The following is a 13,193-nucleotide window of genomic DNA, read 5'->3' as shown; positions in this document are numbered from 1 at the left end:
AGCTTGACTACTTTGTTGTTTCTGATGAGAAGTCAGCCTTAATTATTGTATTCTTTTGTATTTTGTTCTCCTCTGCATATTGTTTTCTGTTGCTGCTGCTTTTCAAAGACTTTGTTACTCAGTAGTGTACTATGATGCTTACTTGATAAGGTCCTTTTTCAAATTCTAATTTGGTTGTGTTTTTAATAGTTTTGGTTTCTGTTGAGATTGCCTACTTATTGAATCTTTGTCCTGTTTCTCTAATTCTTAGAAAGTAACTTCTTATATTTTAAGGACATTTTTCTAATTGCTGTTTTAGAGTTTTTCTCTGCTAAGTCCATTATCTGGGCCACTCTGAACAATTTCTTTTCTTCTTTTTTTTTTTTTTTAGTATTTCTTTTAGTTGTACACAATGCCTTTATTTTTGTTTATTTATTTTTATGTGGTGCTGAGGATTGAACCCAGGGCCTTGCATGCACCAGGTGAGTGCTCTACGGTTGAGCCACAACCCCAGTCCCACTCTGAATAATTTCTTAAATCTGACTTTCCTTTGATTATAGATCATAATTTTCTGTTCATTTTATATCTTATAATTTTTTTTTAAAGTAGGCATTTCAGATAATGCATGTAGCATGCTTGTATTTTTTTTTTTTCATGCCTTAAAATTCCTATTTGATCATTTTGGGACAACTTTTAATTTTTTAAATTGCTGGTTTCATTATTTTGGGTGATAATATTGTTTTAGTTCCTCAACTAGATTATAAGGCTGTAGTGGACAGAAACTGTATCTTAAACAAGGAGGATCTACCATAGTGTTAGAGGTAATTCTAATTTCATGGTCTTTGTTTAAGTACTTTACAGAATTTTTGTTAAAAACAAATAGTATTACTATAAATTCCATAGCTGCAGAAGAACTTTTCTATAATCAGAACCGACTATAACTTTTAGTTAAGAACTGATTTGATTACTATTATACCTGGGAAAAAGAATACATATAGATTGACTTGTTTTGAAACTCTGGAGAACAAATACCCACTTGTTTTCTATGGTTTTCTCATCATACTCTGTAAATGTATAAACTGACAGGCAGAGAGGTTCTAAACTCGGAGGCCCATTAGTAATATCAAAGTTGTTTTCTTGCAGGAAATAGGGTAATCATTAGTAGTCCATTAGTATTGGCAATCAGGTTTTATTAACTGAATGAGCAGAGCTAAAATCAAAATGTTCTTATTCATTTATACTATTATATTTAGAATTTATTTTAAGATTTATTAGTATTATTGTAATAAATAGAATAGATATAAATGTTCTGCAAAGTCAGTATTGAAAATAATGAAGGAAAGATTGAACATTAAATTACATATTAACAATTTTAAAAAATTTTTTTTTGTAGTAGTAGATGGGTGCAATACCTTTATTTTATTTATCTTTATATGGTGCTAAACCCAGGGCCTCACATGTGCTAGGCAAGTGCTCTATCACTGAGCTGCATCTTCATCTCCTACATAGTAACAATTTTTGAGATCCTGTACTTGAAAGAAGTTTTATAATTTCTTTATTGTTAATTTCATTTTACATTTTTAGGTATGCCATTGCATTGGCCTTAAGGGAAAAGCAGCGTGTAATATTTACCAGCCCAATTAAGGCTTTGAGTAACCAGAAGTACCGTGAAATGTATGAAGAATTTCAAGATGTTGGTCTCATGACTGGAGATGTGACTATTAATCCTACAGCATCTTGTCTTGTTATGACTACAGAGGTAATTTATATAGTGCCTCACTTAACTTTCCCTTTTAAATTTAGCTAATATATCTATTAAATTAGAATGTAATATTTTATCACTTTTTAAATAAAATACAATACTTCATTTTCTCAGTAGACTTATTTGAAATGAATACAATTTATTTTAAAATGTTCTAGTAACATTAAATGTATTTCCAAATTACTGCTACTCCTCATGTTGTATGGATTCTTTTTTTCAAGTACTTTAAAGTTTTTACTGTCAATGACATGAAAATGTTTTGTTGATTATGTATACATAGTTTCTTATAAGTAGTGGCTCTTTTTGTTCCATGTGATTTTGTTTTTTTTCCTCTGCATCATCTAAGTGTTGATTAAAGTAGGTAAATAATCAGCTTTTTAAAAAATGCAGTATTTAGCCTCTTCTTATAATCATAGTTAAGTTTTGCAATATTTAATAACTAAGGTTTACACTTGATTAGCTATCTTTACTGTTTGAGGTACTTTTGCTTATACTTTAGTAATATCCTTTCATTTTACAAGAATATAGTATAATAGCATAAATTAGGTTCTGTCTGGAGAGTCAACAAAAAGCATCTCTCACTTTTCATTTTGGTGTTCAGTATAACTTAGGCACCAAATCTATCTATGGAAATTTTCTTTTAACTCCAAAAATAAAAATAATAATAAAAAAGATTGTTACAAAGAGTCTGTGTTGTGAAGTGATGATGCAGTAAACAAGGGGCAAACTGTGGGATCCATTGTCTCAGAAGATAGTTTAACTTTCTTTCAAATCCTAGGAAGTGCAGCCCTTGGGAAAGTGCTGTGCATAAAAGAAAGTGGCTTTATATCCTAGAGAGTAGAGATGATAATGGTTCTCTTCTTGGATTATATTTGATTAGTAATTCAAGTTGAGAAGTCAGAGATATGTAGCCATCTAAAATTATTTTAATATATCCAAAGAATATCCAGAATTCCTTAATAGGAAAAAGAAAGTTTTTGTCTATTAGATGTTGTGCTAAAATCCTGCTAAATTCCCCTCCCCTTTTTTAAATAGATTTTAAGAAGTATGCTGTACAGAGGTTCTGAAGTTATGCGAGAAGTTGCTTGGGTCATTTTTGATGAAATCCATTACATGAGAGATTCAGGTATGTTCTACAGTGCTGAGATGTATACCATGTATTTCACTAAAGAATGGTATTAGGAGCGCCGGGGTGGTGGCTTGTTTGTAAAGCACTTGCCTAGTATATGTGAGGCATTGGGTTCAATTCTCAGCACTGCATATAAATAAATAAGGGTCCATTGACAACTAAAAAATATACATGTATAAAAAAGATTTTGACCTTAAAAACAAAGGCATTAAGATTTTGAACCAAAACTGCTCAATTTTGCTTTCAATTTTTGTGTTCCTAGGATTCTAATAAGTTATAGCTTCTTTAAATTGTAGAAATCATCATGAAACATTTTCCTCAGGATTTCAAGTAAAGCTCCTTAATAACTTTTAGTAACTTTTGTTGGATAAGAAAATACTAATTCAAGCCAGGCGCTGTGGCCCATGCCTGTAATCCCAGGGGCTCGGCAGGCGGAGGCAGGAGGATTTCTAGTTCAGAGCCAGCTTCAGCAACTTATGAGCAAGGCCCTAAACGATTCATAGAGACCCTGTCTCTAAATAAAATACAAAAAAGGCCTGGAGATGTGGCTAAGTAGTTAAGTTCACTCCCCAGTACCAAAAAAGAATACAAATTCAAATAAAGCAAATTAGTGCTGGGGATATAGATCAGTGTTAAAGCCTGAGGACTTGGGTTCAATTCCCAATATCACAAAAAAACAAAAACAAAACAAAAAGCAAAACTGGCTTGCTTTTAATACAGAACTCTTTAATATCAATAACATTAAAGAATTTCTAAAACTTCTTACAAGGTTAACATTCTTGATTTTTATTGTTAGTTTAGTTTTTTACAGTAAACTAAAATGTGTGTTTATGGTAAAAAGTGGAAGTAGGCATGTGAAATAAAAATGAGCAAAGAGAAAAAATTATTTATATCCTTTATTCTGGCTATTACATTACTATAGTGGAAAAGTAAGTATACTGGGAATTTTGGGAGTTCTGAGAGAGTTAATGTTAACAAAGAGGTTTAAAGGGTAATGTTTCATATGTACACACTAAAAACAGGATTTGATATTTTATTTAAAAGCACAGAATTTGCTGTGTTTTTGATAAAAGTAATAGACTTTAACAAAGTTTTTATTAGTATTTCACCCTTGTCCACTTCACTCTATTAAGCCGTGAACAGAATGGTTTTGGTTTTAAAATCATGAATCCCATGTTGATTTGTTTATTGTAGGGAGGAAACTGTCAAATTGACTTTCCTGGTTTTTTTCCATTTTACTAAAAACTGACTTATTAGAATTCTGGTGTTCATCAGATCTTTCTTTCATCTTCACAGGACCATTATGGTAATTTAAATGAAAGATGCCATATGGAACAGTAATAGTTTTAACTTCCAAATTTGTTTTCATAGTTTTCTACAAGCCATTAACCCCAGCTTTTTAAAGTGTAGTGGTAATACTGTTTCCCTGCCTTGTCACTGGGACTCTGAAGGAAAGGATTCAATCTGGAACTGCTTTTTTTTTCAGGCTATTTCAGAGTAGATGGTGTTTTAATGTACCAAGTTTCTAATTCATAGCTTCATGATGAAAAGTAGTTTTCAGTAGGTTTTGTCGCTAAAAATATGCTTGTGTAAAGTGCTCTGCATTTTAAATTACTAAGCTTAAGAGAAAATTATTTTAGATAATTGTCACCAAAATGTCACTGAATTCCAAGGTATATTTATTTTTTCAGAGCGTGGCGTAGTATGGGAGGAAACTATTATTTTGCTTCCTGATAATGTTCACTACGTCTTTCTTTCGGCTACTATTCCAAATGCCCGACAGTTTGCTGAATGGATTTGCCATTTACATAAACAGGTATTTTCTTTCTCTCTTTTGATGATGCTATTATTTTTACAGATTGGCCTTACTGTACTTTTCTTCTAATGCTATTCTGATTAGAATAGCCTTACTACTTCTTATACAAGTAGCTTATCAAAATCATCTAACTTTTTAGAAATGCTGATTTCTTAGTCCCATCTCAAACCCTTGGAAGATAGATTTTTTCGAAGTTTCTAAGTTAATCCTGATTATCCACCAGGTTTGGAAATGACTGTATTTACTCTGACAGTGAGACACAAATACAAAGTAGAGTTTCTTTCCTCTTAAGGCTTTGGTACCTAGTGGTCTCTTGAACATTTAATTTGATTTGATTTTTCCCATGTAACATTGTCACACTTTCTTTTGTTTCCATTTTCTTTGCTAGTGCAGATTTAGTGTCTGTCTAGGCTCTGTAACAATTATTTGTTTATGCATACTGAATTTTTTTTGCCCTTAATTTTTCCTCTGCACTAATATCCTCATGAAAAATTATTTTTAACCTATTTATGAGCACTCCTATGGAATGTTTTTAATACTTTCCCACCCGATGTTGCCTAAAGGAGAGAAACCCAGTGGATCTAGATCTGCTGGGATAGCTAGATCAGTCTGCCGCTTTAGAAAGATTTTGAAAAACATTTGTGGGATACAAAAAGTTCATTTACCTCAGGAATCCTTTGTATCACCATATTATTCCATAGAAACAGAGCATGTTCTGTGTACTTACATTATCCCAGGAGTAGGTAATGGGTACTTGAAATATAGGATCACCAATTAGGGAATTGGTGAATTGAGACATCAGTCTTGTATGATTTTGGTAGACTTAATTTTTCCTCTTTCCTCTTAACTAGTTTTAAAAATATTCTTTTAAAGTATTTTATTTTTACATGCTTAAATCACCATTTTAATTACATGAGATCTTTTGGATGGGTCAAATGTACATTTTTATGTTGAGGAGATAAAAAGTTTGTGTATGTAATTATTTCTTTCTTTTTACAGCCTTGTCATGTCATTTACACGGATTATAGGCCTACTCCATTGCAACACTACATTTTTCCAGCAGGGGGAGATGGCCTTCACCTTGTGGTTGATGAAAATGTAAGGGTTTGTCATTCTGTCATACTTCATTATCTTGTTTTTCCTTGATATTGAACTAGAGAAAAATGGCAGAGATGCATATTTTTTTCTCAAATAGTTTTGCATTCCAAGATTTATTTTTTTAAATATTTTTATTTCAGAATTTGTATTTGATGCCAGGCATTGTGGGACATGCATTTAGTTTCAGCTACTTGGGAGGCTGAGGCAGAACGATTGCTTAGTCCCAGGAATTTGAGGCCAACCTGAGCAACCTAGCAAGACCCTGGCTTAAAAATAAATACATAAAATTATATTTGAGATTTGCATTTTTCTTATGCATGAATTTTTCTGTCTTCCTTTTCTAGTATTTAAAAACATCTGAGAATTGAGGCTCTAGATGTGTTTCAGATGTTTTATGCCTTGCTTTTCACAATTCCATTCCTTCTTATTACCTCTCATCAAGGATTATGTTTTAATTATTTTAGTAACCTTTGTTTTATTTATTGTTAAATTGTTTTTATTATTTGATTAAGCTTTGTGTTTGAGTTATGAAAAATGTTTGAATTATGATTAAATGTAAATTACTTAAAAAGATCTTTGATTTCAGGGTGACTTCAGAGAAGACAATTTTAATACTGCAATGCAAGTGCTTCGAGATGCAGGTGATTTGGCAAAAGGAGACCAGAAGGGGCGGAAAGGAGGAACAAAAGGTAATTTGGAACTTTGTTTCAAGAGGATTTTACATGTAAATTGTATATTCAAATTATTCCAATATTTTATGTCTTTAATGTTTTTCTCAGGAATCTATTTAGAGTTCTAGGTGATATATAGCAAAATTGAATGAATAAAGATTGATCTCTACATTCATTTTGATGTAATTTGAATAAAATAGAAGCCACCCAATTAAAGTGTACAATTCAGTGGTTTTTAGTAAATTCATGTTATTATCGAAGCTTTTTTTATATTTACACATAATTCACATACTATGAAGTCCGTTATTTTAAAATACATAACTTGGAAGTTTTTAGTATATTCTTTGAGTTTTAAAACCATGACCACTATGTAATTCCAAAATATTTTTATCAACCTTGAAAGAATTCCTGCATACATTAGCAGTCATTATCCATCTTATTCACTCCTTATTTTATTTATTTATTCTGTGGACTTAGACAATTACTAATCTACTTTCTGTCTATGGATTTGCCTTTCTGTATAGCTCATATAAATGGAAATCAAAAGTGGTCTTTTGTGACTGGCTTCTTAAAGTTTTTAAGATTCATTCCACTTATACTGTGTGTCAGTACTTCATTCTTTTTTATGGTCAAATAACATTCCATTCTATGAATAATACCACATTTTATTTCTCCATTCACCAGTGAATGGACATTTGGGTTTCTAGTTTTTGATTGTTAATGAATAATGTTGCTGTAAACATTCTCTTATGTACTGCATGTTCTTGCAGGAATATATGTGTTTTATTTTTTCCTTGTTATGTATCTAGGAGTAAATTGATGGGTCATATGAAAGGAATATGTTTAACCTTTGGGGGACTACCAAATTATTTTCCAAAATGGCCTCACCATATTACATTCCCATTAGAGTGTATAAGGGTTCCACTTTCTCAACATTGAATCCAGGGATGCTTAACCACTGAGCCACATCCTCAGCCCTTTTTGTATTTTATTTAGAGACAGGGTCTCACTAAGTTGCTGAGGCTTGCTTTGAACTTGCTATCCTCCTGCCTTAGCCCCTGGTATTACAGACATGTACCACTCTGCCCTGTTCTCCGCATTCTTGCTAGTATTTAGTGTTTTGTGTCTGTTCGAGTTTTGTGTCTATCCATGTAAATGTCAAGTGATGTTTCTGTGTGGTTTGATATACATTCCCCTGATTGACTAGTGATTTTAAGCAATTTTTTATATGCTCATTGGTCATTTGTACATCTTTGAAAAAATGTCTGTTTCTTAAACTTTGTCCACTTGTAAATTAGATTGTTTGGCTCTGTTGTAAAACTTCTTTTTCTATTCTGGATTTTAGACTTTTATCAGACAGATGATTTGTAATATTTTTTTGTGTTTGGATGGGAGTTTTTTTCTTTTACTTTATTAATGAAGTCCATTAAAGTATGAACGTTTTTCATTTTGATGAAATCTAGTAGTAGATTATTTTCCTTTTATTGCTTTTGTTTTTGGTGTCATATCTAAGAATACTTTGTCTGACTTAAGATTATCAAGATTTTATCCCATATTTTAAGAACTTTATAGTTTTAGCTTTTATGTTTAGGTCTGTCATCCATTTTTAATTAATTTTGGTGTATGATTTATCTACTTTTTTTGCAGGACCATCAAATGTGTTCAAGATAGTGAAAATGATTATGGAAAGAAATTTTCAACCTGTAATTATTTTCAGTTTTAGTAAGAAGGATTGTGAAGCTTATGCTCTTCAAATGACCAAATTAGATTTCAACACAGGTACTACATAATTTGTCTGTAGTTTTAATGTGGTGTGAAAATTAATGTAAAATATATTTCTAATAATGTATCTGTTGTTACTTAGTACTCAGCATGTTTGAAAAGTTTTAAGAGACCCTTGCTTTAAATTTCTTCTCTACCCTCTTTTATTAATAAAGATGAGTATTAAGCTTTATATTATTCCCAGATAACTCTACGGAGAAACATTAAAATCATACCATCTTTCTTTTCATTGCAGTTGGTTATTGTGGTTCTCTCTTCTGCTTCTTAAGAATTAGTCTTTTGATCAGACTACTTTGTCTTATAAATATTGTGCTTCATTCCTAATAGGTCACTAACTATGTTGAAACTGAAAGTAGTAAAAACTTCTAGGAATATATATTCACTATGAATATACCTCACTAGCCTAGTCAAGAATTGCAGTTGTGATTAATACTAGCCCAGTTGTCATTCAGTTCTGCTGTTTCATATGCAGTTCTTACAGTGAGTAGTAAATGATATCTTGAATCATCCAAAAATCAAATTTCCATTTTATTGTTTTCTTTATCAAGATAGAGATTGTTTTCTTTTTTCTTTCTTTCTTTCTCTCTCTCTCTCTCTCTCTTCCTCTCTTTTTCCCTCCCTCCCTCCCTCTCCCCCCCCCCTCCCTCTCCCCCCCCCTCTGTCTCTCTCTCTCTCTCTAAAACGACAGATGGTAACTACACAGCTTCCTAATGCCAATATTTTTTGAGTGAATTGCTCTGCTTAGAAGTATTTTCTCTAAAATACCGGTGCCAAAAATGATAAAAGTTTCAAGATTATATGTTGATTAATTTAACAAATATGTATTGAGTAATTATTTGATAGTACAAGAGGACAGTTCAGTGATTAAGAGCATGGGCTTTGGTATCATTATTCTAACAGTTAATAGCAGTGTTGATTATATACACTAAACCTCACTTAATAAAAGGTGGGTAATAATAAAAGGTGGGTAATAATAGTTGTTGTGTCCTATATTGTTAGAAATAGGTGTTACTTGTAAAGCACTTAGTGTAGTTATTTGTTACTATTTTTATTTGCTTTTTTCATGAATTTAGTCTTCTAGATACATTTTGAGAGACAGTAAATTTTATTAATTATGTGGTGATTTTTATCTGCTTCTTAAGCACTGATTCTTTACTTTTACTCTGTGGACTCCTATTGTAATGTGTGAAGTTTGGTATCAGACTCATTTTATTATTTATGTGCCCTTGAATTTTCTCTTAGACGAAGAAAAGAAGATGGTTGAAGAAGTATTTAGTAATGCAATTGACTGCTTGTCTGACGAAGATAAAAAACTCCCTCAGGTAAGTTTTTAAAATTACTAAGTATAGATGTTAATAAATGGCTTATATTAGCTTTTGTTACAGTGTATCACTGCTTGTACTTTGCAGCCTTGTATACTGAAATGATACGTTAATTTGTATTTTAAAGTGCTGAAAAGGTAACTGGAGAAAAGATTTGGGAGCTTTTCACCAAAAAAAAAAAAAAAAAAGAAAAAAAAACACACGATCTGAATATTACTGCTTTTGTTGCCACATTATGAAATTTTTAGTGCTAGTACTATTTCTTAATTCATAAGAATACCAAATACAACAAAACAAGAGAGTACCTAATCAAAATTATGTTTAGTGAGGAAATTAACACTACTGTAATCATGTTTTTCTTTTGAACGTTGAAATTGCATGAGAATTCTAAAATATGCAGATACTTAGGTGCCACTCCCAGAGATTCTGATTTGATGGCTCTGATTTCTATACTGTTACTAGATTTCTTTCAAAAACTCCCTATGTGATTCAACTATATATCCAAAACTGAAAACTACTACTTTAGATCAACATAGTACATGAAACTTTTGTTATATGAAGACAAATATTTGGAGTAATACTCTGCTGTACAAATGAATGCTTGATTTGTAAGGGATTTATTTAAGACTTACAATAGCATGTTTGTTGACCTTTAAAATGGTATTTATAAATCTGTTTTGTAATTTTTCTTCTCAACTGAATTATTAGTATAAAAGGAATGAGCCATATCTTTATACAAAACTTTGTTATCTTAACATACTTCTAATAGTAGGTATTTGATGTTGTTTTATAGATGTTAATGATTATGTGTTTATTTTTAAATGAAGTTCATATTTATGTTAAGTCTGGTCATAGTTATTTTTCTTGCTTATGAATGACCAGTTACATTTTAGGTTTGTTTGTTTATTTTTTAAGATACAGAGTTTCACCCTGTTGCCCAGACAGCTCTGAATTCTAGATTAATCCTTCTACATCAGCTTCCATAGTAGCTTGAACTATAGGTACATACCAACATGCTGGTCTGTTAATTTATTTTGCACAGATAAACTCTATTCTCTTAGCTCAGGATTATTTTGGAGGAGATGAAATGATCCTGAAAAATTTGAGGCATCAAAGGATTTGTGAAATTTATTCACACATACTTATTATGTCATAGATAAAGGAAGGCCAGAGTTTGTTTATATTTTAAGTTAAATAATCTGGCAATATGGGGTTTGGGTTTTGCTTTTATTCTGATAAGATTTCATGAAAAGGTTTTTATTCTGAAAACATTTTATGCTTTCTTTAAACAAAACATTCTTTTTAATTACCCATTTTTCTTAATATTTAGTTTAACATTTTAAAATGTCCTATCATAAATGTTATTCGAAAATCACAGGTTGAACATGTACTTCCTCTTTTGAAGCGAGGGATTGGTATTCACCATGGTGGTTTACTTCCTATTTTGAAAGAAACTATAGAAATTCTCTTTTCTGAAGGATTGATAAAGGTATGGTTTTATTTTTATTTGTAATGCCACTGAATTGTGTCCTATAGACAGTTTGAAGATTACAGTTAACATTGTTTGTGAGCAGTTTTATTTTGTTTCTTCTGTGTGGGGGATTGAACCCAGGTCCTCACACATGGCTAACCAAGCACTCTATCACTGAGCTATCCTCACAACCTCTCTCGGCAATGTTTTGATTTTTGTGTTTATTCTTAAAGAATAAATTTTGGCATGCAGATTAAAAAAGAAATCATGTTTCCTTAAAGTAAGAAATAGTATCACTATTGAATACCTTTTGGAGAAGGTGCTGTCTACTTATTAGACATGGAGTTGATTTAATAAGTGAACTTCTTCCTACTGATTAAGAGGACTCATTTAAAGAAGACAAGAACTGCTTGTTAAAGTTAGGAAAGAGAGGACTGGGGTTGTAGCTCAGCAGTAGAGCACTCGCCTCACACATGCAGGACTCTGGGTTCGATCCTCAGCACCACTAAAAATAATTAAGTGAAATAAAAGTATTAAAAAAAAGAATTAGGAAAGAGAGTTATAGAATGTTTTGATTGAACCCATGGAGAGTCTAATTTGATTTTCTAAAAAAATTACACTGATGCTTGAACCCAGAGGGTTACAGTTTCACATTGGAAACATGAGCTTCTATATGACTCACCAATTATTTTATATTTAAAAATCATTAAAATTTTAAAAAGGATGGAGCTTTATTGGAGAATTTTAAAGCCTTACATAGAATTTTTTTAAGAAATAATTTTTCATCCTGAAGAATGTATTTGAGGTATCAGGGTATCAGGGATTGAACTCAGGGACACTCAACCACTGAGTCACATCCCCAGCCCTATTTTGTATTTTATTTAGCGACAGAGTCTCACTGCCTCATTATTACTAAGGCTGGCTTTGAATTCACGAATTCAGAGACGATCCTCCTGTCTCTCCCTCCCAAGCTGCTAGAATTACAGGTTTGAGTTACTTTAATAAAGATTTGGTAATGTTTATACTGGGTCTTAATAAGTCCCTTTTTTCCCTTCTAGATTATAAATTTGTGAAGTTTTACTTTTAAAGGATTTTTTTTTAAAAAGTATGAATGATAGTTGTTTGTTGTAAAATTCAAGTAATTATAAATAAAATAAAAAGTGAAAGAGATGCATTCCTTTCATTTCCCACAAATACCTTCATTCCTTTTAGCCAATGAATATTAAAGTATTATCTTTCCTATTGAGGAAAATTTGGTGTCTTAGTGACATGTACATATATCTTTTTATGCTTGGTTCAATCTTAGTTGTGATCCTAAAGACTGAGTCTGACCTCCCCTGAGATCACAGTGTTGAAGTGATTTCCAGATCTCTTGTATTATTAGTGAAGAAGCCAGGAAATTTTGCAATATGTGTTTAGAAAAACATTGTACAGTTTGAAGCTTTTTTAGACAAGTTGAGAGAATTCTCGTTACCGCCACTAGAATTTAGAATAGGCTGTTTTCCTTGAACTAAAAAATTTGGGGATACAAGGGACATCAAATAATATCTAATACTTTTGTATGCAAAATATTGCAATACATTTGCAAATAGCATCTTCTCTGTTATTTTTGTAGGATCTCATTAAATAATTAAAAATTATTGATAGTTTTTTACTCCTGAAAATTGTAAGACTGATTTTTATCTTAAAATACATGTTTAATTATATATTATTTGTTTAGGCCTTATTTGCCACAGAGACTTTTGCTATGGGAATTAACATGCCAGCTAGAACTGTTTTATTTACAAATGCCCGTAAATTTGATGGGAAGGATTTCCGATGGGTGAGTAAAGTAATTCATATATTGAAATAACTTTGATTTTTGTTTTACCTAAAATGACTTTGCTTTGGAGATTTTTCAGTCCCAAATACTTAAGAAATTGTACCTGAGCTTATATGGTGGAGATTCCTTAATTTGAAAAAACTTCAAAATAATAAAACACTAATGACCAACATGATGCTCAAAAAATTTTGGCTTTTGGAGCAGTTCAGAGTTTTGTATTAGGGTTGCTAAACTGATAAAGTCTATACATGTTCCAAAATCCAAATTCCAAACATTTCTGATATGGGATATAGAAATCTGTACAAATTACAGATTTGAAATCTAAAAATTAATCAAGAGTA

At 31.4% G+C, this 13,193-nt stretch overlaps 1 protein-coding gene across 2 annotated transcripts in view; it reads left to right on the top strand.

Annotated features, from left to right (window-relative positions):
- The window catches only part of Mtrex (Mtr4 exosome RNA helicase), a 97,212-nt gene that overhangs the window by 22,891 nt on the left and 61,128 nt on the right, over positions 1 to 13,193 (top strand). For both annotated transcript variants that reach the window (XM_027938098.2, XM_071612604.1), the window contains exons 6-14: positions 1,564 to 1,738; positions 2,777 to 2,867; positions 4,562 to 4,686; positions 5,686 to 5,784; positions 6,371 to 6,473; positions 8,103 to 8,234; positions 9,480 to 9,559; positions 10,938 to 11,048; positions 12,751 to 12,852. In XM_027938098.2, coding sequence (XP_027793899.1) covers positions 1,564 to 1,738; positions 2,777 to 2,867; positions 4,562 to 4,686; positions 5,686 to 5,784; positions 6,371 to 6,473; positions 8,103 to 8,234; positions 9,480 to 9,559; positions 10,938 to 11,048; positions 12,751 to 12,852 — 1,018 coding nt within the window. The remainder of the gene's footprint in view (positions 1 to 1,563; positions 1,739 to 2,776; positions 2,868 to 4,561; positions 4,687 to 5,685; positions 5,785 to 6,370; positions 6,474 to 8,102; positions 8,235 to 9,479; positions 9,560 to 10,937; positions 11,049 to 12,750; positions 12,853 to 13,193) is intronic.

The sequence above is a fragment of the Marmota flaviventris genome, chromosome 5 (genome assembly GCF_047511675.1).
Source record: "Marmota flaviventris isolate mMarFla1 chromosome 5, mMarFla1.hap1, whole genome shotgun sequence".
NCBI lineage: Eukaryota > Metazoa > Chordata > Mammalia > Rodentia > Sciuridae > Marmota > Marmota flaviventris.
The sequence above is the reverse complement of the archived record's forward strand: the minus strand, read 5'-3'. Positions and strand labels throughout refer to the sequence as shown.